The sequence below is a fragment of the Ixodes scapularis genome, unplaced genomic scaffold (assembly GCF_016920785.2).
Source record: "Ixodes scapularis isolate PalLabHiFi unplaced genomic scaffold, ASM1692078v2 PGA_scaffold6__148_contigs__length_123643588, whole genome shotgun sequence".
NCBI lineage: Eukaryota > Metazoa > Arthropoda > Arachnida > Ixodida > Ixodidae > Ixodes > Ixodes scapularis.
In genome coordinates this window covers 88,685,870-88,712,105 of record NW_024609881.1, presented here as the reverse complement: position 1 = coordinate 88,712,105, position 26,236 = coordinate 88,685,870, and the positions used below count along the sequence as shown (strand labels likewise).

Genomic DNA, 26,236 nt, shown 5'->3' with positions numbered 1-26,236 from the left:
TCGCCCCTAAAAGTAACCACCGAATTCAGAACCAACACATACAATTCTTTATATCAACAGGACACCTTCTACCCTCCCCACAAAAAATGAAGCATAAGCATTGACACCGTTCTATAAGTCCCTCATATTTTAGAGTTCGAGACGTTGTCTTCTTGAGCATTATTTTCACAGAATGAAACTATCTACATCCAAGAGAGAGGCCATATAATTAATTTCTACAAACGACTATGGTGAAAAATATATACACGAGAACAACGCAATACCTCCTTCTCAATTATTGACTTGACTTCCTCTCTTGTCTTATCTTGAATGTCTGGATGCTTTGCCAGAAGATAAGCGCTGAATGCCAGTGTTGTACCAGTCGTTTCAAATCTGAAAAGGCATATCAGACCAAATATGTGGGTTGTATCACCAAATAATTTGAAAGCAATTTCTTTATCAATCATCCAAAACGCATTGTCACATTTCATATGGGCGTTTGGCCTGCCATTCTTTTTTATATTTTTTTCTTACTACTAATATAAGTGCTTTCTTAACGGATAATTCGATGCGTCATGTAGTTATTAGCAAGACACAAACGAAGACTCCAAAGAACCAAACCGGTTCTTGATAGGCCATGAGACAATTGCGCATGGTAATTTCCTGCTTTGCATTCATTTTTATATATACCCGTTCACCTCTAAGCTGATAGTGAATTTGGAGCCACGTGCTCGTTTTACCAATCGATGGCCTCCCTTTTGTTAACCGATCCGTCTCTGCGCGCGTGGGTACGGGTGGGAGCGTGATTAAGTGGCTAAAGACAGACGAATAACTTGTCCAACGGCCACGTAGCTTCCACTGCACAGCCAGCTTGCGGAAAATCATGATAAAACTTGCAAAAACATTTACCCGCATGAAAAAAAAAATTCAAAGCCGAAAATGCGGAGGCGAGTTGGGTCTTCGGGGAGCTCTGTTTTTTTCACTGGAAATAAGATTACTGGTGGATTTTGTTCATATTGATTACTTCAGTAGAATGGCTTGTTCATTCTGAGCTGCAGAGTGACGCCGTTTGTCTCAGAGTTCAAGATTTAGTATGATGCTTATAAGGTGTATAAGAGTTGGCTTTACAGAAAGACAAAATCCAAAAACATTTTGATGCACTTTCAAGGCACGCGAAATGGTAATTTATCTGCGCATACCCAGCAATGAGGAATGTCGAGGCGTTTGCCTGGATCTCCTCAGTCGTCATCCGACGTTTTTGGTTAATCTTGGTAGATTGTTCCGCCCCTGTTGCACAGAAAGAAATCATAAGTTGTCGAACTTTAATAAGCTACTGAACGCTAAGTACCATCCTAAAGGCGTTCCTTAACGACTATGCGAAACTTATTTTAGTTAGTCGATGTGAAATTTCACGTCGTTAATGAATATGTTTTTGCGAAATTTCCATACCGAAAAATACCAATCTTTGCTAAGTAAAAATCACACATGCGTTTACTTTCATTATTCTCAACGTCTCTGAAAATCGGCATAATTTTCAAATTCTCAATATTCCTCAAATGAGTGTTTATAACAATTCAAGATCCTTACCAATAGAATACATTAAGAAAATAAAAACTCATAGAACTTACGCTCGGGCATTGATTCATTTTCGTATTCCACAGTAAGCTTATCCACATCCACAGAAGCATCAGCATCAGCTTCAGCATTTAGCATCAGTTGGAGCAAGTCTTCAGCACGAGCCTGAAAGAGTTCAAAAATTATTTTTTAGATCGCCCCCTCTAATCATGACACATCGCTACCAATCGCCAATAATAAAAGAAAAGTGAGTTACCGACATCGCACGCATGAATAAAACAGAAATGTAATACAAAATTGAAAAGCGCTTCTGCCGCGTCCTTTCGAGCAGTAAGTCGAATAAACATTAAAACTTCTTGAGGACAACTTTAAGAAAATTAAAAAAAGGTGTTTGTTTTTGTTTAACGTGTTATCTGAAAATCCTGATAACTATCGGTTTGGAAATCCTGAAATCGATCACCCCTGCAAAGCGGACTATACTTTTTGCTAAACCAACACATTTAAATGCTCACCCCTCCCATGATGCATATAAGATTAAAATAGCTTGCTCTCAAGATTGGTAACTAGTAGTAATTACAAATGCCTTTCGCATGTGATTTTTAAAATGTTTGAATAATGTTAATATAATGATGTTTCCTGACCCTTTCTTTTTTCCTTTTGTGTTGTGATTCTTTAATTATAAGAAATCGTATTTGACTCCCCCTTTTCGTAGGGCGTTCCCCAAGAGACGCTTAAGGTAATACACTAAAATATAATATGGTATCTTTTATTGTATTGTATAAGGCTTATAAGTGAAATCACGGTAAACTTGAAATGCGAATAACAGAATATGAGGTTTTTGAACGAGTTTCAATGAAACAACCAGCACCAAGTTTTTAACAACGGATCCATCAGATAAAATATCCAGTAGGTTAAACTTCGAAAACAAAAGAACTTTGACAGGCGTTCTTGAGAAAACGAATGCAATTAACTAGACACGGCAAGATTATATCTCAATTTGTTTGGTTAATAAATGAACGAGCCATTGTGAAACGTGACGCCACGTCGCGTTATTATGTCGCGTGGTAATGTGATTTCACTAGATACTGGAACTTCGCATCGTGACTCCTATGACACCTCTTGACCTGGCATGGCTTGAACACCTGATCTGTCGTGGTACAAGCAACGTGACTCCATAACCCACGGTAACGTCCTAGTAAACGGCATCACTTTGTGGATATGGTGACGCGACGGCAACAACTGCGCATACTCAAACTTAGCTTTTATGAAAATAAATGTGTCATTTAAAAAGGTCATGGTGATGGTGTGCACACTGAATGATACTGTTTGCTGCTCACATTTGGTTTTAGTCGACGAGTGTGAATGAGAGGAAGCATGTTATCTTGCATCTGGTCCAACGGTAGTTTCATGTATCCAGATCCGAAGTAAAGCAGAACTCGCCATAGGGGAGAAAACTCAGGAAGGCAGTCTGCGATCACACAGAGAAGGTAAAAACAGTCAAAAGAGAATACTGCATTCGTAAAATAATTTTCGGAAAAGTAGAAGCAATTAATGCACCGAACCCAAATGTAAACGTATTCGACAGAGATCTGTCTGGTTGGGAAATAAATTGACTGAAATGAGAAAATTCAAACTCTAACCAAGTTTGAATAAAAACAAAGCACCCTACGTCTCGGGACCAGCTGGGTTCCTTGGTCACGGGTGACTATGGGTTGGGCGAATATTCTTCCTCATCTTCATCTATATCATCTTAATGATCTTCAACGTCATCTTCATCAAAAATATCCAGCGCTGGAAGTCGGTTCGGAAGGTTTTGCGAATGTTCTCCGTCGTCTTCATCTATATTATATTAATGATTTTAAACTTCAACTTTATTAAGAATATCAAACGCTGGAACCCGGTTCGGAAGGTTACGCCCGTGTTATTCCGTTAAGCGACGAAGTCCTGAGGCATATACGCTTGGGAGAGTGCCCGATGATTTGTTGGCGTTTTCTTTGTTGTTTGGATATACCAGGATTCTAGGTGCAGACGTTTACGCCAGTATTTTTCCGTGGCCAGAATCTCGCTCTCGTCAAAGAACACGCTGTGACCCAGTTTTTCGGCGTGTTCAACGAGGGCACTGGCTTGGACGGCGTTCTTCTTCACGTCGTATTTGTGGTGGCAGATGCCGCCACAAATACCCTTGATGACGATGAAGTTGAAGATCATTAAGATGATATGGATGAAGACAAGGAAGATTCGCCCAACCCAGTCACCCGTGACCAAGGGACCGAGCTGGTCCCGAAACGCAGGGTATTCTGTTCTTGTTGAAACCTGGTTATAGTTTCAATTTTTCAGTGAGTCCACCAAACCCAAATGAAAATTATAAAAAAATATGCAACTGTAGAAAAATGCGAAACTAGCGCCGCTGTCTGTATTTCACCTAGTGTTTATCAAGATGGGAGCATCATTTTTTTACGCTAAAAGCACCACTTCAGCAACCTCACATGAAATATGGAAATATTATTCAGCAATAAATCTTTACAATTACAAAGGACTCATTCAAATTAGGAACAATTCCTTGACTTAGGGTCTACTTTCCCGCAAAGCATTTGAGACAGCCAATCGCTGCAATATACGGAGGGAGTTCCATGAATCAGAGCCAAACACTCCTAGATACCCATTATATATATATATATAACGGGCATGGTGGCGGGAGGCCGAAGGCGTGGGTATAAAACTGAGAAAAAAAAAACCCTTAGTGAAAACAGCAACAACGGGCGATTTAATCTTCGACGTTTCGGCCGGAGTCCGGCCTTCGTCAGGAAGAACTTTTACAGATGAACGCGGGTGGTATCTATACAATGCTACGGTCGAGTCCAAATTTCGGAGGGGTGACGGTTGAAGCTTTCGAGAGAGGGAAGCGTAGGGCAGTTCTTATCCGGGTTCTTATTCCCTATAGCCAAGCTCATCGTTTCAAACGAATTTGTTCAAAAGAGACAGATTTTGATGCGAGCAGTCAAAATTTAAAGTCAGTGCTAGAGAAACAAAAGTATCCACCCCGCATAATCGACGATGCAATCAGAAAAGCCGAACAACTGAACCGCGCAGATCTCATCAGCCCGCGAACCACGCAAAGCGACACACAACGCACAAATCTATGTCTAACTTATAGCATAAACCATCCTAATGTAAACAATGTCTTGAGACGACATTTTAACATTCTCGAACAAAGCGAGCGCCTTAAACGCGCGTTTCCATCCGCCCCGGGGGTAGTCCACAGACGATCGCGTAACCTCAAAGACGCGCTAGTAAACTCTCGGATAAATTCATCGCCACCACCTAACGAATGTAGGCCTTGCAGGCACCCAGGATGTCTAATCTGTAAACAGATGCAGCACACAAGCACGGCCAGCAGCACGCACTCGCAGTTCTCGATCAAAATTAAAGGGAACTTAACATGTGCCTCGTCAAATGTCATTTACTTATTCGAGTGTACGGTATGCAAAATGCAATACATAGGGCAGACTAGAACGGCATTTAGACTGCGCTTTAATAATCACAAATCTCACGCCATAAATCTTCCGGCACTGCCTTTATCCAAACATCTCGCTCTCCCAAAACATTCGTTTGATAAATTGTCCGTGACGCTCCTAGAATCTGGATTTAAACCAAATCGCGAACGTGAACAGCGTGAGTCCTACCTAATTTACCGATTTAACACTATTAAACAAGGAATAAATGAAAGCCCCGGTACTCTGGCATCGATTAAAATGCTAACAGACGAATAACAACAGCAATCAAAAAACATTTTTTTTTTGTTAATTTTGTTGTTAACAGTGGTACTGTGTTTGGGGCCGGAACTGGACCATCAACTTTTCTTTTATTTCCAGGTTCTGATCTCCATTGCTTTTCTTTTTACTTCTAGGTTTAACATTGTTCCCTTCCAGGTTTGACTCATGCATGCCTGCATGCACACAAGTGACCGTGCCGCCTTTTTTTTTTTTTTTTTTTTTTTTTTTTTTTTTTTTTTGAGACAGCACTTTAGTTTTCGCGTGTAACTTTCGTCTATTGTACGCTATCGTCTATATTGGTCACCGCTGCCGGCCCGGACACAAAGTCACCCTGCGCCCCCTCTCAAGAAGCTACAACCGTCATCCCGCCGTCCTTGAAACTTGGCACCGACCGTCAAGCTTCTTCACCCGGATAAGAACTGCCCTACGCTTCCCTCTCTCGAAAGCTTCAACTGTCACCCCTCCGAAATTTGGACTCGACCGTAGCCTTGTATAAATACCACCCGCGTTCATATGTAAAAGTTCTTCCTGACGAAGGCCGGACTCCGGCCGAAACGTCGAAGATTAAATCGTCCGTTGTTGCTGTTTTCACTAAGGGTTTTTTTCTTCTCAGTTTTATATATATATATATATATATATATATATATATATATATGTGTGTGTGTGAGTGTGTGTGTGTGTGTGTGTTTGTGTGTGTGAACGGTGGGAGCGCGTGCCATGGGACAGGTCACATAACTCCAGCCCCTTCCGCAGTGGGTTGAAGGAGAAACAAACCGATACAGACGATAGGCTTAGCGTCAAACCAGTGTTGTGCACGTTACTCAAAATGAAAAATGAAAGCTCGTTATCGTTCCTTCTCATTTTTTTAACACGTTCACGTTACAAGTTTCATCTGTGAGAAACTCGGTCCCGTCACTGTTGAAAAATGAACGTATCGTTACATATATGTTACATTTGTAGTTTGCTAATTACTATGTTTAGTTAGGTTAAACAAAGTTTCGTCTATCCCATCAAATGGCAACATACGAATTTGAACGCCTTAAGATGGAAGGACACTTGGAGGTCCAATGATGCCATCCCAAAACAGGTCCGATGATGAACTCCAAAGAATGCGCGTACACGCCACGTCCATCGGGCACGAGCTCTGTCCCAGATATTGCACCACTAACCAAACTACACGTTTATCTGTTTAGCACAAACATATTCACCCTCTTCCTACATGTATTTTTTCCGGACGGGAAGAAGAGAAAAGGTAGTACCTCTGGCATGAGCTTCCAGGAGCCGTACTAGTCATTCTTCCTGAATGTAAAATTATCGTTCAGTTTAAAAGTTGGGAAGAAAGGGAGAAAGAATAAAGGTTAATTTTTATGTCAGCAAAGTTTGGGATACAATGGTGTGTTCGATGTCTGGTAACTTGTCATTGCGTAACTTCAGTGATGGCTGTAGTCGGCCTTAGAATTCTGGCTGTATGAGAATTAGTGGAAGTAAAAAAAAAAAAGTAGCTGACTTGGAGTCATCTTTATGTGTCTTTTCCTTCAACTAAAAGTTTTCTTTTTGTACTGCAGTCCGGGGACCGAAAACAGGGTCAATATCCGTCAGCTCGCCGACACCCGACTACTACCAAGTGAAGACTTCACACAAACTCTAGAATAAGTAACAAAAGTAATCGAGATGCTGCTCTTTGCCCAGATATCGTTTACATACATTTTAGAATCCATCCACTCTTAGCAATGAAATTTCACTGGAGGAAAAAACAAAACGTGCCATTCCTTTTTTCGTTTCCTGAGAAACGTAAGGAATTCCCGTTCCAGTTCCCCTAAGGCAAAATGGTGCTGCGGCGTTCCTCCGCTCCGCCTAAAAAAAACAAACAAACAAAAAAACACGTTGCAGGACGCCATTCCTTAGAACACCATTCCGTACAACACTGCGTCGGAAACCGGAGCGTTTGAGGCGACACCGTTTCCGCTTTGCTGTGCAGTGAGTACAGGGGGTGCTCGGTGCTTGACGGGGGATTTTCGCAGCGAAAACCAGCGTCCGCGTTGAAGGCTGACATTTTTTTTCTGCCGGCATGCGGAAATGCGGCGGGGACGCCGGATGGATCAATGGTACTTTGTGTCGAGCGGTCCCTCGCGCTATGGCAGTGGAGTGGTTGCGGAAGTATCCCTCGACCTCGGTATCCACTTTCCTATCGATTCTTCTCGGGCCGCTCCAAGAAACGTTTGCCGAGAGTTCGGCTAGTGCGCCGTTCCTCTGGCACGAATTTCGAAGGGCTCCCTGATCTCGCAGATCCGATTCAGGGAATGGAAGGGCTCGAAACAGACCAACCGAATATACCGTGAAACAGTCGTTTTTTTTGCACTAGGATTCCTATATTTGGTAATAGGTCAAGACTTCCCATGGGAAGCTCCTTCCACTTCTTTCTATGTTAGCAGAGCGAAGGCCGGAGAGGGTGGTCGCCTCCTCTACAGCGTTCACTCTCCTAAAGTGCCAAGGGGTTAAAGGAGCGTCCCCTGAAGTCTTAGCCTGTGACCGACCATACAATGTTTCTTGTTGAACAAACGCAAAAAAGAACAAATAAACTTACTTGCGATGTAGGTAAGCCACCCTGTGTTGAACTGCCGAAGGCTATCGAGCGCCGCGGTCATCAAGACGTCTCCTTCGGAACCTCGAGGGGTTGTTTGAATGTTTGTCCTCGCTCCGAACGCTGCACGAGTGATGACGTCGAACGAAAGATTCTGGAAGATCCGCCGCATGTCAACCGACTGGCCGCTGTTGGTTTTGGTTGCGATGACGCTCATCAACTCCTCGATGCAGCTCTGCTGGAGCGCGACCACCTGTGCGCGAATTGAGAGAAAAGTGAAATTCTAGTGTCATTCTAAAACGCGTATGATTATAACCATCTTAAGAAAAGGCTTCGATTATCACGTGACATGTTACTAATGTGCAGCACTTCGTTGTCTGCTAAAAAATAAACGCTTTAAATCGGTACACAAAGGAAACCAGAGCACGGAAGAGTGTTTGTCTGCCGTGCATGTCTCTTTTTTGAGCTTTGTTTCTGCGCGCTTTTTATAAGCATGGAATGCTTTCTGATTGAAACTGACAGTCACAAAAAAAATTCTGTCCTTTTCATTTTTTTTTATTTAACGGGAAACCTGACGTCACTTGGCCTAAGGTCACGTGAAATATAAACCAGGTGGGAAAACTGACGTCACTTGTCCTAAGCCTTAATACAGGTTCCCCGTTGATCTTATCGCGAAAATGCACGTCTTGTGACCTAAACACCAATTCAGGTTTAGCACTAAACTTAGCGCTCAAAATCGGAGTCACGTGACCTATATATTGAGTTAACCCGCTAAATATAGCGGAAAAATGGACGTCAGTTGGCCTAAGCATTAATCTAGTTTCCGAGCTAAATTTAGCGGGGAAATAACGTCACGTGAAACACCAATCCCCCTTGACACCCTCCTACGTACAATGTCCTTTTCCCCTTCTTCTCTCCAATCTCTCCATCTTTCCTTTATCCCTCCCCCACCATAATCATGTGAAACACCAAATCAGTCTCTCGAAATTTAAAAAAAAAATAAAAAAAAATTGTAGAGGTTTTTTTTTACCGGAACGACTATTTAAAGGAGCTGTGCAACAGTTACAGTGCTTTGCTTAAATAATTTGGGAGTTGGTGCCTCGATCTTTCTAAAGTAAAGACCGAAAAACCGCGTTTGCCTGCGGGTCCTAGTTTTTATTTTTAAAATGGACAAAGGTTGATGTTTTTGGCACTCTCTCAACTCCTATACCCTCTTCAATCACGTGCGCTGTGATGTAAATAGGGGTCGCGCGGGGTTCCGGTGAAGCTCTCTCTCTAGAGCCACCAGTGAGCAGCGAGAACTCATCCGCTCGCGACCGCGTGACCACGTGCTGGCGGGCGCAGCGCGAACAATACGGTGAAAGGAGGAAAGTCTCATCCGGGCCCGGCCATACCCGTCCGGCTTTGTCCCCCTCCGGCTTCTGGCGGCTGTTCGCGGTAGCAGATAGAGCTGACGGTTTTGTGGACCTAGGATAGATGGCGCCACTAAACTCCGTATAATAAAGTTTTGTCGATGATACCAGGTTTTTTACGAATTTATATTTTTGTTAAAACGACAAGATTTCCAGAAAAGTTACCTTTTATGGAGCAGGTATTCGCACAACTTGCTATCTTTCTGCAAGATCCCTAATGACGTCACGCCGCGTGTTTCTCATGGCCTCCGCTCGCGGCTGCAGGTCGGGGAATATTCTAATTTTTGCCTTGCGATTACGCGGCGGAATCGCAACATTTCGAAGGAAGGAGATGTGTTTTCTGTACTTTGTGAACAAGATGAACAATGTCCAAAGTAGAAGGTGACAATTTTCTCAACGTTCAAATCGTTGCACAACTCCTTTAATGCCTTCCAAAGAATCTACAATATCGTTTCTAAATACTGTGTTTTAATAATTATCGAACCTTAAAGATAAAGGTCGCTGATAATTTTTTTTTCTAAATATACGTTCTTGCTCAGAATAGCTCGCCGCTTCGATTTTATATTACTAACTAGGCGTTATCTCTAGACACTTTTTTTTTCCGCCTCTACAGTGTCAGGAATAGAACGTCTGGTGGACATAAAAAATGAAACTTACTACTTTCAGCGTTATAAAACAAAAAAAAAAACTCTTGAGATCAAACACCCTAACCAGAACGAACGAGGTGCTCTATGACGATCTGCATATTGCGTCTGGTCCGTGTAAGTAAACTTTAATTATTTGTTTTTTGTTTGGAAGGGTTTTACCTGTTTCATGTTGCTGGCCTTGAAGGCTGGCTTGAGAAGGCTTCGCACCTCCTTCCATCGCTCTCCGGGCACGTTAGTCAAAGCCCGTCTTGATAGATTATGGTTCTTTGAGACGGCTGAGACGACCTGTGGGTCCAGCGCACCAGGCAAAGTAAAACATGATTACATATTATATCTTATAGTGTAATTTATAACAAGAAACTCTGCGCCTAAAAATTGTGTATTTTATCAGCAAATATGGCATTTCCTCTGGCGCGCTACCTTGCGTGATGACAAGGTATCCAAACAAATCTTGACTTTGTGCTCATCTACAGTGACCAGTCTTTTGTTGAAACAAATTCGTTAACTTTTTCAATGTTTTCTTCGTTTTTTTTTTCTTGGATTTCTAAGTCGTTTCAGGTCTCCGTAAGAGCGCGGAATAAATTGGAAGAAAAAAAAATGAACCACAGGTACGTGTGTGCAACACATATCGGCCTATAAGAAGAGACTTATAAAAGAAGTGGGCTTTATTAATATAATAGAGGTATTATAATGTACGCTAGAGGTTTAACTGCCGCTAGTGGGATGTGGCGAGTGAAAGCCGACAGCACCCAGTCTAAAATCAACTTCCGGTAATGCATTTCCATGGTAAAAAGCGAGTGCATTTTCTCCCTGCGCTGGATTATAAGAGCAAATATCACAAATGATTCGTAAGTACTATAGGCAGATTCAAACATTTCTTAGTGACACCGCCAAAAAAAAATTGGGTCAGTTATGGCGTTTTGTTTTCAAATTGATGGCATTAAAGACGGTGCTAAAACGGCTTCGTGCATGTATTCATGTGCACTGTCGTAAACTGTTAGCACGAACACGACGACGGCGCTTTTCAGCATGGGAGATATACGTGCCCAACGAACGAAGGACATCTGGACAATGAAGAGAGGCGGCAAGAACTACACAGTAGCACTGGATCAGTAACTATACCTGTGCGTGTACGATCAAAATAAATTGAAGGTCACGTTATACACCACGGTTTTCAATAAATAAGTACTATTTTATTCTTTCGTCTCTGTGCGTAGATGATAGTTCTGCGTTAAAAACATAACCCGCACGCTCCAAATCTTTGAGAAAGTGCCTGATAAAAGCTACCTGGCATAGAAAATAATAAAAAGATACGCCTTTCATAGCCCACGTATTTTGTTCTTGATGTTTGGGAAGTTTTCTAACCGCTTGTAAAGATGCAAGGCGGGATAATATTTACACAATAGCAGGACGAGCATATAAGCAATATATCAGCAACACCGGAATGCTGGGGAACCTTGAGCACACTCTACATTCCTTTCGATTGTTATTTTGCTTAGAATTTTTGCTCGTTTTTACATACCTGCTATGCAACAGAGGTTTTGGCCTGAAATATAGCGAAGTTTAACGTCCTTCATTGTAAAGAAAATAATAAAACTGAAGGATTTTAATAAAGGCACATACTATTCGGTACGACCCAAAAAACAAAAGCTATTTGTAGTATTTTTCAGCGAAGATACAAAAAGCACGCACGTTTTCCCATAGGAATCCACAGGAGCATCGCAAAAGTACTCTGGTTCCTGTCTGCTTCATTTTGCCTCCCTGAAGTCGCATTAACACTAGCACCAGTTGAACCGATAGCACACATTATAATAACTCTATGATTAATAAAACGAAATTAGTAATAGAAGCAGTTTTGTGCTTTTATACGTGCGTTTGTTCTGCGAAAATGATGTTTTGAGTGCGGGGAATAAACCCATGATATTCAAAAAGCCAAAAAAAACACACTAAAAAAAGCATAAAATACTCGGTGTAATATCTTAAGATAGTAATTCCAGCAATTTTTTATTTTAAATAGTGGCTTCATAGAGCACTCTATGATGACGACCAACACTCCTTATACTTTATTTCAAGATAAGTCGGGACACAGTCCAAGTATAGGACACGCAGAAACATGAACCCACGCACTAAAGCAGAATTAAGGGAACGGTAGGGTCATTGAGATGGACAGGTGCCCAGATGATATAACTTTGGCGCGCATTTATTGGCATTAATTGGATTGGGATTGATTGGTCGATTGCGTTCTGACCTATGGCGAAGCGAAGTATAAGGTGGAAAGTGCTCGAGAACGTGTTTTGGACGCATGGTAATGTCAGGAGGGACACGCCAATCAAAGAGCAGCATATCGAGAATGCGCACAAAGAGCGCGATGACGAGGCAGTTGCAACACGGCCAGAGATTCCACCCCTTGATAACAGCGAAATTTCCGATATGCATAGCTTACCCTCAACGAGGCAGAGGGTTTAGAGAGATAAACTGGCAGCTGAAAGTGATCCCCATCCTGCCGCCGCCATGTTGCACACTTTCGACCCCTAGACACGTTACCTTATAGTTTTGCATCTAGGTTTTAACGAAGTACCGTGCACAAATATTTGCTTATTAATCTTTAGTAACAGTACCGACGAAATAAGTTATGTTTTATTTGTTTAAAGTCCAAAATGTGCTGTTATGTCGAAAACTCGGGCAGCTTCGCAATGCCTCTGCTAGACGCCGTCAGCCGCGGTGCTGTATTTTGGGTTTTTATTGGAGCTAGACACTGATATATGGGTCTAACAGTACTGAAAAATAGTTTATCATGCTTTTCCCAGCAATCGCAACAAAATTTCTGCTCAGTCTTGCGCAAAAGCCTCAGGATTTGGCACGGTCACGTGTTTAGTGGTGGCGGAAACGTACTGGCATGAAAAACTGGTGACGAATGAGCAATTGTTATTCGTTGTGAAGATGACCTGATTGGGATTGCTTGAGTCTTATTTCTGTGTGCTTATCTTTGAGAACAGTTTTGTTACTCAATGGTTGATAGGCGTCTTAAACACCTTTCCGAAAAACGCTCTTAGGCCGCCGCCATGTTGCTGATGCTGATGCGGCTGGTGCGACTGTCGCGCCTCCTAACAGCCAAAAATGTTCTGCTACTCTCCTTGACTATGAAAACCCGCTGAACGCGAATCTCTACTTAGGATTTGCGGTTTTGCATTCGACGTTTTTTGAAACTTCTCGAAAGTTTCCACTTAATTGTTCTGATGCATGCTGCCTCCCCTTTCTGTGTTATCTTCCATTGTAAGAAATATGGCTGGTAAATGCCTGTCGTTCAAGTGTTTATGCTCGACATTCAGGGAAAACGAGGGAGGGGAAGGACGTCAAACGGCCCTCGACATAATTTTGCGAACAATGACAAAATTTCGCCTCCCTCACAGAGATAATCCTTGAAGAGTCATTTTCAGTCATAGCCATAAATAGTTGTTCGGGTTGGAGTTAGTCATGTGAAAAAAAGAAGCTCTCCCCGAAACGTAGCCCAAAACGAAGTCATCTTAGATTCCGTCCGACCGTCAAGATGTTGACTGTTATTTGAGATCTTTTTCAAATAAATTTTTTTTTAGCATTACGTACAATATATTGTTATATTGTTAACACTTCTGAATTGCATGTCCGTCTCCTGTCCATCGGTAAACACGTTATTTGTGAGCGTGAAAAACCCATGCCTTTAAGCTATCTTGCCTTGGAAATTATTTCCGACAGCTATGCGCTTTGCCGTTTGACACGCGGCTAATTAAACGCCGCCGTCAAAACTTATCGTAAAAAAGAAACACACGACAATTAACATCCGTGTTGCAAGCGTTCTATCGCGCGCATAAATAACAAAAATAGGTTACTTCTTTTTTGTTTTGTTTTTCAAATGTAGTAGAATGCTTTCTTAATGTTCTCGGGAAAATGCATACACCATGAAACACAAAATACACCGGGAAAAGACAAGAATTTAGCCGCCAGCAGTGTTTGAAATTGCGCATACGCAGGCTGCGGCTATCGAAATCACACTCCACTCGGTTAGGGTTAGCAGGGCCGCCCGTGATACCCTCAAACCCAGTGACTGTGATCGAAAACGGTTTGCTGCCCCTGGGGTCGAGTGTTTCTTGAAAAGGTGCACAGCTCCCCAAGAGCTAAAATTTCAGTTTGAGCATGAACGGTCCTTAAAATGTTTGCATGTTAACGCATAATCTGTTAGGAAAAAAGCGTCAGATATTGAGTTGCTACTTGACAAGTTAACATGCTAACTGAGACTTAGTATTCGGATGACGATAATATACTTCGCCTGCCTACCACATCACCCTCTTCTTATGTCGTACCTCTCGGCGTGAAAGAAAGAGGGGAGGGATGTTGCTCTACTATCCAGGAAAGATATGCATTGCAAATTCGTTATCGAATATAGCGCTGTTAAAAAGATTACAAGGTATGGGACCTGCGCTGTAAGCAAAATGTATTTGCATTGTGATATCTAGCACCTTATGGCAATCTTTCGGCTTTTCTAGCGTCTTCATTTTTCTCATATTTGTAAACGGCGACAAGTAAAATGGTACTTCTGGTGGGAGTTTTAATATAGACATACTCGTAGACATTGCAGCGAAAAAAAATGCTCACAGTCATTAATATTAATAGTTTCATCAGTGCATTTTCAGCACCAACACGAATAACGCTGCTTTTTGAAACAGCAATTGATCGATCTAAGACCAATTGTCATACTCGCAAAATAAAAGTGGAGTAATAAGCTACGAATTGAGAGATTACCTTCCGAAATTCCTGTGTAGAGACGTTTTCCTCTAGAAAAACTGATACAAATTCTAAACTATTTTTGCAAAACATAACTTTAGATGAACTAGACAATTTCCAACAATGCATTCCCTCGACTGATTGGAATAAGATATTTTGAATAGCTAGGGTTGACGAGGCTTATGAGCTTTGTTGTGGCTTGTATAATAATCGCTTGCCATCAAAACCTCTGAAAATATCGAAAGATGCCCGCAATCCATGCGCAGCACTAAATTTATTGTTTAAAAAAAAAAACTGCAATGCATAAACGTGTTTTTTTAAAGGTAAAGCTAGAAAGCTTAGGATTACCAAAAAGTGCCGTAACCGCCAAACTAAATTACTCAGACCGGGGGGGGGGGGGGGGGGGGGGGGGTATTATTCTGCCCCGTTTCAAGCATCTGGAGTAGGTTCAGAAGAATTTTAAATAACCTTGAAGCAAACAGAATGTCTGTGGCAAGCACAACCAAAAAGGAAATTCGTGGCCCATTTCAGTGATACATTGAATAGGTGTTGTCAAGTTTTGAAGGTATAGAGACAGCTAAGTATATATTTTTGAAAGTCAATGTACATTGTTGTGTGCTCATCACTATACTCTCGGAGCAAGCGTGTGCAGCGCGGAATTATGTTTACCTTGTTTATTCTTTGCACTGTATTTAATTCAACATATATGTGAATGATATAGAATGATTGTATAGAGCAAAATCATGTCAGCCAATGTAAATAAAAAAATGCTTACTCCAATGAAATAATAAAAATGATCTGTAACGTTCCGAATGAATCTCACACCGCTGAGTAGTTTACATGTTTTACAATTATTACTACGTAAAATCTATAGCGTTACAGGTTAAGTGCTAGTTTTAAATACGAAGAGAAAATAACTCTCGCTTTCTAGCTGACCTTTGAAGATTGACCAAAAACATTTCAGGCATATGCTAGTCGTCTCATGGAGTATTGGAGGATGATCCTTCACACTACAAATTGTAATATACAAAGTATGAAATACACCCTCCGCATTTTCTGAACAGCTTTACAAACAGTGATGCGAACCAAAACTAAACAGCTGCGAATTTCGTATAGTCGATGCTAAAAATATGTTCATAATTGACTGCTTTTTCCCTGTTTCGATTTCTTTGTTTCTCATGCTGCCGTCTATTTTGCCATTGTAGGTCACCCGAAGCTCGTCAAGTTGTTCCTGCCAGCTTTTTTCCAGCCTCCACTTTAACACATGATTGGAAATAACTTACTAATATTATAATTTATACTGTTATAAGCCCGATCGTGCACAATTTTCGAACACAAGTGCAGCACCAGCGTTGGACAGAGACTAATGTTCAATCTCTGCCTCGCAAACCGAACACGAGCCCAAGCCGAACGCCGACACAGCACTCGTGCCAAATCTCACGCCTCGATCGATCTAACTGGGATGACCCGTGCGGAGGCGCTCTGTATAAGTGGTGTTGCCTAGACTTGTCGAACTCAGTTGGGGCCGAAGTATACGAATTGCGCCGATTGGACTCTCGGTCCGATGACGGCGCGCATTTTTGGTTATTCAAGCTCCATCTGTGCGATCCGATAACTTTCGGCTCCATCTTTGTTAATTGACGAGATTAGAGCTCCTGCCCAGGCACGTGCACTGTTTTTAATTTTTTTTCTTTCATTCGTAGTGGAGTGTTGTGACAAGATAGCGGGCTGCAACCTTGAAAGGATGTTATAACTTACCTGTACGGAGGTGCTTTGAGCATTTGAGAGTATGATGCTCCGAGATAAGCGTACATGAAAACAACGCAATTGCTCCTCGTTAACCTTGCACGCTCTCGGTAAGAAAAAAAAAAAGTCACGAATAAGCAGTCTTCTTGATCTTGAGTCCTCGTGAGCACGCTCTCGTCTACCGCTGTCCGCCGATTTCTGTGTTTTCATGACACGAACGGCCTTTGCAAACTGACAGCTCAGCAGGCTGACGTAAATAGTAAATAACAACTAAAAAGAACAAAAAAAAAACGCAGGTCGTGGCTATTCCAAAGCATTTTTGCTATCACTACGTACCTAACTGGATTGCGGTGATAGCCAAGAGGGACGCGAAAGAGCAAATCACGAAGCAAGAAGCGTGATTAACATAGTAGACCATTCTAGGGATTGCTATCTCTCGGTCATCACTGGAACGTTTCACATTATACAATACAAGAGTGTACGATCAGTCATATTAACCGGAAATTGATTGACAGAAGACGAGATACGGGGCGTAAGTCTAATCACAAATAATATTCTCCTGCAAGTAATGCGTAGAGAACTCTCTACCCGAGACGCGTGGCATTTGGAGTGGATGGATACCCATGCCACAAGTCGCAATGCAAGTGAAAAAGGCTTCGTACCTCACGCGGCATCATTCCACACGTTAAGAGTTCCCAATTGAGAAGTCAATTCTTTTTCGGTATATGGCCCTTGCTTCAAACAAATACCGGATTCTAAATTTTTACGTCAAGAAAATGAAACCGATACATACGCCTCTGCAGGTGAAGTTTCCAAAGTCCTTTATCTGAATCTTCTTTAGCAGATCTACGTTCTTCACAATCAAAACTGGGGTGCCACCATTGAAGAATCTAGTGAAATGTCAACAATAGAGGGCATTTGATCACTGAATCATGTGGGACGTTTTGGCGGGGGTCGCATGTAGTAAAACAAAACTTTATACCAACTTTTTCTACGAAATAAACACATTTCTCGTGAACATGTGAGAAGTTGCATCCCAGTGTTTGCTAAGATAGGCATGTGTAATTTTATAATCTAGCTGACACACTGTACATCATGATTGCATTTGGATGGGCTATGTTTAGCTTCATCGTATGAAGTAATAGAGTTGTTTGAACTAAATAATGTTTTGGTATGTTCGCCTCAAATGGCACCCCGGGAAGAGGAAGACACATGTGGCATCATTATTGTTTAAGTCAAAACTATTCTTTATGGCTTAAAAATGGAGTTCACATTGGCATCTTAAAAACAAACCTACCTTAGACTTCTAACAAAAATTGGCGCAAGAAAATAAATTATATTATTCTCTCCGGTTTTATTTGAATTCGAAGCAGGTTCAGGACCCAATAAAATTAATACCAACGAAGAAAAATATTACATGCGCTTAATACTTAATTTTTGATTTGTTAATTTGTTAAAATTATTTTGCAAATCGTCTCTTTGACACGAATTCTTTTAGTCAAGTTAAACCAATATGGTTAAGCCAGTAATCCCATGAAATGCCTTCTTACCCTACGAGGTCTCCGTACTGCTTGATCCATTCACTGAAAGTCACGACAGAGCCCTGAAAGTCAAAAGAACCTGACTGAGGAATGAACATACACATATTGAGCGCTTTTCAAATAAATAAGTACAACAACGAACAAACTAAACGTTCAGAATCGCCGTCATTGCCAAATTGATACTGCGCAGTTCGTTTCTAATTATTTGAGTATTATTATAATACGGAATTTATATTTATTGATAGGTTTGCATTTTATAGGTATGCAATAAAACCCGTCGGGTAAAATGGCATTTCCGCCGAAGAGCTCTATACTTTATAAAAATAATGTCGAAGATAAATTTTTTTCTTTATTTAGAAATTATGCTTACGTTGATGAATTACTCAAGGAATCATTTTAAAACAGTGCAAAGATGTTCGATGATAAACAGCAACTGCGGATAAATGACAAGAGAGAAATATAGTCTTATTAAAGTTACCTTCTTGAGTATTTCCGACATATTTCCCGTGAAGAAACTCGGAGCGGGTCCTGGAATTCCCATGGTTTTGAACACCGCGAGCTTTCTTTTGCGCCAGCTGCGACATGTAAGAGAACAAAAAGACAGGCGTCAGCTGATCCTTCGAAGTCAACATTTGAAAAACCAACAATGAAAAAAAAAATTTTCATACCTGATGTTGAGTTGCGAAAATATTGGCAGTTCTCAAGTTTGCCTTCCTCTAATTTCATTTCTACCAAATTTTGTATCGTATGAAGTTATTTCTACCTTTTAATGTCCGCTTCCGTACGTCACTTTGCATGCACCTCTTAACAAATCTTTATTTACTTAAAATACTGCAATCCTTTCCGTCAAAGAAAGAGCGAATATGCAGTTGCAAAAAACTATATAAAAACACATTAATGCACTCTTACTGGTCCTGAGACTTGTATAGCCAGACTCAACCCTACAGAATGTTTGAATAAGATTCCCATATTCTACGCGATATTTTATGTAGTAGTCTAGGTATAAATACTTAGAGATGAGCGAGCAAATATGTACAAACGAAAGTCATCTAATATATAGAAAAATTCATAGTTTCTTTAAAAGGCTAAACTGAAAATGCGCAATCTTTGTAAAATGGTTTAAACCCCCCCCCCCCCCCCCCAAAAAAAAAAAAACACATTTTGTCTACTCCAAAAATTGATGTGGAACACTGCATAAATTTAGTAGTGTTCAACATGAGTTTGTGAAGGACCGTTTGGTGGACCCGAATTTTCGTTTATTTCTTGATTACCCAGTTTTTATAGTTATTTCTGGAGGTCAAATAGCAATTGTTGCTTTTAATATGACCAAGGCATTTGATAAAGTAAATCAGGATTTTCTACTGTATAAGTTGCCCTTATATGATTTCTTACAGGAACTTCCGATTTGGTATCAAGCATACCCGACTTGTCATCAAAGTAGCGTTAGGATATCGAACATCTATTCTCTAACCCACATTCCCACATCTCGGGAAGTCCAGGGATCTAACCTATTGCCTCTTTCATTCCTCTTTCTCGTAAACGACCTTGAGGTGTGCATAAACAATTCTGTTCTGTTAATGCCTGCTGATGACATTAAGATTTGTAGGATATGTACGATCGTCCTCTCATTGGCAGTATCTTATAACAGGATATTGCTTGTGTATCTGAGTGGTCTTCAGCAAATTCCTTGATGCTAAATCTAGACAAAACAAAACTACTGACAATGTCACAAAACGCGAGATTTTATTTTACCCATATTTCTTCAGTCCGCACTATTACACATGTCACCATGATTCGTTACCTCGGCATGTATTCCGACATAAGGCTTTCTTGTTCTAGTTGTTACTAAGATTGTTGCCTTTCCTGTACGAATGCTTAGTTTACTTTCTCGACTGTCATGTTACTTTACGAATTATTTTTACATTATACGTATATCTTACTCCCGTATACAAATATGACGAGTTCAGTAGGCTAGCACGGAACTCATTCACGGCCTTTGATTTGTCGCGATTTGAAACTGTACAGAAACGCTTTATTCGTAACATATATATGATATATGATAGGTACTTCAACAAAACCATGTTATTACGACTATAGCTACCTACTCAAACGTCTGCATTTACAAAGTCCACCGACTCGCCATCTTACCCGTAATATTCTGTTTCTACGCAAAGCAATTCATGGTCACTTCGATGCTGACCTTCTGTACACTTTCATGCACCTGCTGGCTTTCGTGGACACCACTCTCTATTTTATATTTTCCTTTAAGAAAGAATATTACCATTAATTTGCATGCAACTCTCATTTAACGATTGGGTCTTCATGTATAAACAATTTTGATGGAATTAACTCCTTCAAGCGCTAACTAGCTTGTGAACTCTGTGTTTAAGACAATTCTGACATTTTTTGATAATATTGGCGTCCAGACCCAGACTGAATTGTGTGGAATTGTGCTTTTGTTCAACCATGGTTGTCTATGATGCACGTGTGGTTATGCCGTTTGTCCACAAAGGGGGGGGGGGGGGGGGGAGAAGAAACATCCACACTAACGGCACAGAGCGCGGGCAAGGGTGCTGAGCACGAGCTCTTAGCAGTTGATTCCTGTGCGCGAGCGCTGCATTGGCACCTCCCATGAATTTGGCCTTGCGTGCGTCGCATTCGTTTTGCTCCAAGTTAAGGCCTCTTCACACATGCAGCGGAGCGCTACAAGCATAGCGCTAACCTCTCGCTGAGCGCGTGCTGACGGGAGCGTTCACCAGCTTTGTATCGCACCACAAAAACTGTTGCTCACGGCAGACGATAAATAGCTGACGACACGTGAGCAGCGCTACATCAGCGCTTCGCTGCATGTGAGAACCGGCCTCTAGTGTAAAACAAAGCGTAGTTGTGCTTTTCACCACATGTGTCGTGTCGATCCAATCTCGAGGGACGTGTGGAACAAATTTTTCATGAATTGTTCGATGTTTGTAACCTTTTAAGAAGCCTTGACTTTTTCTAGTGTGCGTAAGCGTTGTGCGATATATTTAACACTTTCCTGTGATGAGCCATCTAAAATAACGAAGGCCTCCGAACGCTCCACACATCCTTCATGAAACGTTATCAGTGTCGGATCGCTCCAACTCAGCTACTGGACCCGAGACCGATTTGATTGGATTCGAGACCCATACGAACATTGACACAGCACTCGGGTTCAATCTCAGACCTCGATCGATCTCATTTTGATGACGGTGCTATCACGGTGCGGAGGCCTTCTGCTTATTTAGGTGGTGTTAAATGAGCTCGCCCCCTTTTTTATTGTCTTTCATCCGTGAACGTATATGAAGTGTATCTCTAATTTTATATCTCTGACTACCACACCAAAACCGCTGAAATGTTCTGTTGCACAAAGAAGTTTACATACACACACACACACACATACACACACATATACATATATATATATACATATATATCAGGGGTGGCCAGGCTGACCCGGCATAAGAGCAGCAAACAAAACCACAAAATTTCAAGAGCCGCAAAGGGGGGGGGGTGCAAGTTTTGTCTAGAGCAATATGCGAAACTTGAACTATTTTCAACCTATTCGAGTCAAAAGCAGCCGAACTGTATGTAATGTAGCCAGCAGTAGCTCAAAACTACCAAACCGCTATCTGTCTCGATTTAAAACGCGTTCCATTTCTCTTTTTGGGGACATGCACGTGTGACCGGGAGGGTGGCCGGGGGAAGGGGGGGGGGGGGGGGGTGTAGGGGAGGGAGCTGCGAGTCGCACTTTAACACGCGAAGAGCCTCAGCTTGGCCAGCCCTGACATATATATATATATATATATATATATATATATATATATATATGTATATACTATATTAACAAGCCTCAGAAGCCCAGGTGCTCCCGTGACTAGATCGAACACGCCATGGGCCTTGCGAGTGTTCATTAAAAATCACTGCATAACTAATGCTATATTAAGTTTTTAGTTCAGTGACTAAAACTGCGTATGATGTGTTCTGGAAGCTCGCATTACTCAGTTTTTACAAACCAGCTATAAAAACTATTAAAGGGGCGATGCAACAATTTTTGTACTTTGCGCAAATACCGCTTAGAACAGATCCCTGACGTTAATGACCTATGAAACACGCGTTAATTTTTCACTTCACGCAATAGAAGTCCCAGAAAAAAATAAAGGAGAGCGAGCAGCGTTCACCCCCTCAAATCGCAGCCAGAACAAGCGGCCACGCGATCTGGAGCCGATTATATACCCACTGATCTCCACTAGAGGGGGCTGGATGGCGCATTGAGCGAACAGGTATGAAGCCACCGGAAGTAAGTGGCTTGTCCCGGAGGTGAGCGCTTGGCAAGCTTTGTAACCCTCCCAAGCGCTGGTTCGAAAAGCGTCGAGGGCGTTAGATTTTCGCTTGTTCCCTCAGGGAAGCCTGCTTGTTGCGCAGTAAGAGCGCATGCAGATCTGAGAACTATCATGGGAAGCCATTCGATGTAAACATTTTGAGATTCTAGTTGATCAAGTGTAAATATGTCCCATGTTCATATGACTCATTCTCGGGATTTAATCCAGAACGTGAGTATTAAAATCCGATCAAAGACACAAAAATTTATCGTCTCAAATATCGAATGAATGCACAAGGAAGCCCAGCGCACGCCCGACTTCCGGGACAAGCATCGAACTTCCGGTGGCTTCACTTGCGCCAGGCTCGGAGTGCAGCTAAGCGCCATCCAGCCTCCTATAGTAGAAATCAGTGTATATACCGCCAATTTTGATCATAGCCACGCGCTGGGGTTGGCAACGCACAGGACACGCGCTGAGTTCCAGATATTGTTATGGCTCGGCTATTGTCGTCGTTGTAGCGATTGGACGCGGGCGACTACCCGAATGCTTCTCGAGCTAGTAATTATCACGAGCCCAAATCGAGTGCCCACGCAGGGCTCGGGTCCAATCTATGAACCCCATTCAAATATCGTCACTTGGGTGTTCTGCGATCCCCACGTTACGTCATCAAATTTTGCAAAGGAGAGATTGAACGAAAATAATTGCTTTTGTCCTTGAAATTTCACCGCAACAAAGGAGTTTCTTGGCCAGCGGCGTTGCGTGCGAGTATCCTTGAGTCCGACTAGGGCCAGTAAGCTCGTGTATAGTGAGAAACATTCCAAATGAATATCGTTGCACAGCTCCTTTAAAGGGGTACTGAACCATGGAATTTAGTGTCCATAATAAGCGGCGCACGTTTTTTCCACGAGCCAGCAGCCGCCGGTGTACGCGAGCACACGCAACAAAAATGACGTCAAAGACCTCCATTCGTGGCTAAGATGACAGTGAAATGTATGGGCTTCGGGCCGAAGGAGAATAAAGACAAGATTTTCATCTACACAGTGGTGTCTGGTGTAAAATGTAAGCGACTAATTGGTCTAACAAGCACGTAGCTTTCACTTGTAGAAATGAAAAGCCTGTCTTCATTCTCTTTTGGCCCCAAGTCCATGCATTTCACTGTCCTTTTAAGTGCGAATGGAGGTCTTTGACGTCATTTTCGTTGCGTGTGCTCGCGCACAGCGGCGGCTGCTGGCTCGAGGAAAGAACGTGCGCCACTTATTATAGACACTAAATTCTTTGGTTCCGTGGGGAGTGACTTCCCGACGTTAGTTCTTAACTTTTAGGTATCGGCGACAGACGTACACTTTTATAAGCGACTTTCCTTTAGATATACTAATTGAGGAGACACTGGTCGCGCAACTTGGTACGATCTCAACTTGATTAAAATTCAGAGGGCATATGCTACACTTCGCGTTTCACACTGCCGACGAGGGCTGATGCCAACTGGCAATGGTGGTGTTAATACAAATACAAGAACCGGATTACATCGCCCGTTACGTACAAGCTACTGACTAGGGTTCCGTGTTTTCTGGGTCAGTTTCTCTGAATTCAGGACTATCTTTTTTTTTTTTTTTTTTTTTTTTTTGTGGCGACGACGTGACGTAAGAACTGGCGGACAAGGTGCAGTAGGGGGAAGCCATGGTAGCGTGTACTCGGGCCACCGGCGGTTCGCCGTGCGGCAGCGTGTACGGTTGGCCCAAGGTGGGTTGATATTTTGTTATTTAGTCATTAATAAACTGTCACTGCGAAGTGGCGTAAGGGGGCGTCAGGGCTGGGTCAACGGGGGCCCCAGTGATACCACCGCCGTCCCCCATTGCCAGGTGCCGGAAATGGCGAAGGGGGACGTCGCCGGCGATCTTCGGTTGCTAGGTGCTACGTCACGGCGTCGCTCCCTGTAACCAGCCAATCGAGTGCTGCCTCAGTTGCTACGCGTCCTATCGCCAAGCCTTTCGAAATATGCACCCCACCGGCATCTGTCGGCGCTTGCGGAAGCTATTTCCTAGCTATAGTCTCCACAGCAAGTGGGGCAGTGGTGCCATCACGTGGCGACCTTGCCAACTTTGTATGCTTGTGCTCCAAATCAGTCCCAGGTCAGCGCATGTGCCAGGGCACTGATGCTAATTTATTAAAAGGAAACGAAGCAGCCGAGGTTTGTGGTTCCCGAGGAATAAGCAACCTCGTGGATATATCACTGAGTTTCGTGTTACAAGAAAACTAAAGAAAAAACAGTAACTAAAGATTTCGTCCCGTGAAGCTCGGCTTCTCGTTCGAAGAAAGCTCCTATTGGGGAGTTTGGGCTTTGTTCGACAGTGATAAAATTTGCTCGATGGCTACTGTTCGGTGTTTATCAACATATAGAAAAAAAAAACACTAACCCCTATAGTTACGGCCTGGATTGAACGTTGACGCAATTCAAACAAGGAAAACGAGGAGACTGCGAGCTCACGTCGCCCCTCCATGTTTTGACAGGAAGCAATACGACTCAAGGGTAGAGATAGCCCTCGAGGTCAACCATAACGAGGAAAATAAAACAGGTAAACACCTCTACGATGGTCTCGAAACGTTTCACGTTATAATCACTAACAACTTAGGAAACGAAAAGAGTATACATTCCCCGAGCAAGTAACGCGTCATAGCCAATGAAATAGCTGCATTAGGCCAGAAAGAATCCCCAAAGAACGAACAACGAAGTCGGAGGTGCGAATATAAAAGCCACCCCCTCCCCTCCCGCCCTGGTCCTGCAGCGTTTCTGAAACTTTTAGCGACTATTGTCGCAGAGCAGCGTAAGAAAGCGCCGGGCGCGTGGACCACTGTGCAGCCAACCCTTGCTTCGCGATTTGACTTTTGTTGTTGTTATCAAGAAATGCCCCGATCTGATTGACTGCTGAGCGATAGGATATCTGAGACTCTCCATGCCCCACGTTCCTTAAACTATCGGGGTCAGTGCTCTAAGAAACCTGGAACGTCCGCTGTCCCGCAATGCACTTGATAGAAACCAATCACTGCAATCCACAGAGAGGGCTGGGCGAATGGCTGGGCTGATATTATGTTTAGACCCCAGGAAAACAAAATGGCTATATGTGCTGAGTGCCACAGCGCATACGGGTTTTTATTATTAAATTGTTTTCTTAGGGGAAAGGGGGGGGGGGGGGGGGGCGTCTGAATGCATTATGAGCTCAATCATTTGCCGTGCACAATATTTTTTTTTCAGTAACATTTCTTAGACTGTACACCTCGAGAATAAGCTTCCTAAGGAAGACATTACCCTAATATAAGCCGCGTTCATAAAAAAAAAAAAAAAGTTTTAGGAAAGAGGACTACTCACAAGAAGTACCAGACGACGAGAACGGCCAAAAAGGCAACCCAGACGGGGGCCGCCATCTTTGAGAAGACGCTGCCTTTCAGCCGAGCAACACGCGCCAGTGAATGCGAAGACAGTCTGGTAAACACTTGCTGTGTCTCAACCTCCTCGCCTTCCAAATGTTGCCAGCTGGAGGGTGCACTGATAAGTGTTTACAACCGGGTCCTTCTACGGCCGCAGCCGCCGCGTTCCTATCTCGCCCACGGGTGTCGCCTCGAGAAGAAACTTCCAAGAAAAAAAGAAAAAAAGGGGGAACGACTGGTTATCGAGCGAGCGCGAATGACTTGTTTTTGCGGCGACGGCTGGACGCCTTGACGAACGTGCTGACCTCACCTACACGTCTGCAAGAGCGATGCGGCCTCGAAGATTATTAATAGCGACGAAGGTTACGAGGCTGTCGCACGGGCGAGAGGAAGAAATGGAGAGATCGAGAGAGAAAAATGAAGGAAGGTTGTTGAAAGCTCGGCCGGGGGGGAGGGCCGGGGGG

At 42.7% G+C, this 26,236-nt stretch overlaps 1 protein-coding gene across 1 annotated transcript in view; it reads right to left on the bottom strand.

Moving 5' to 3' along the window:
- Positions 1–26,036, bottom strand: part of LOC8023568 (cytochrome P450 3A6) — a 31,850-nt gene extending 5,814 nt beyond the window's left edge. The window contains exons 1-10 of the mRNA XM_029995266.4: positions 25,714–26,036; positions 18,491–18,587; positions 18,022–18,074; positions 17,265–17,361; positions 10,127–10,252; positions 7,912–8,161; positions 2,892–3,022; positions 1,608–1,719; positions 1,179–1,266; positions 264–372 (exon numbers count right to left, since the gene is read on the bottom strand). Coding sequence (XP_029851126.2) covers positions 264–372; positions 1,179–1,266; positions 1,608–1,719; positions 2,892–3,022; positions 7,912–8,161; positions 10,127–10,252; positions 17,265–17,361; positions 18,022–18,074; positions 18,491–18,587; positions 25,714–25,769 — 1,119 coding nt within the window. The 5' untranslated portion in view covers positions 25,770–26,036. The remainder of the gene's footprint in view (positions 1–263; positions 373–1,178; positions 1,267–1,607; positions 1,720–2,891; positions 3,023–7,911; positions 8,162–10,126; positions 10,253–17,264; positions 17,362–18,021; positions 18,075–18,490; positions 18,588–25,713) is intronic.
- Between the last annotated feature and the right edge of the window lie 200 nt (positions 26,037–26,236).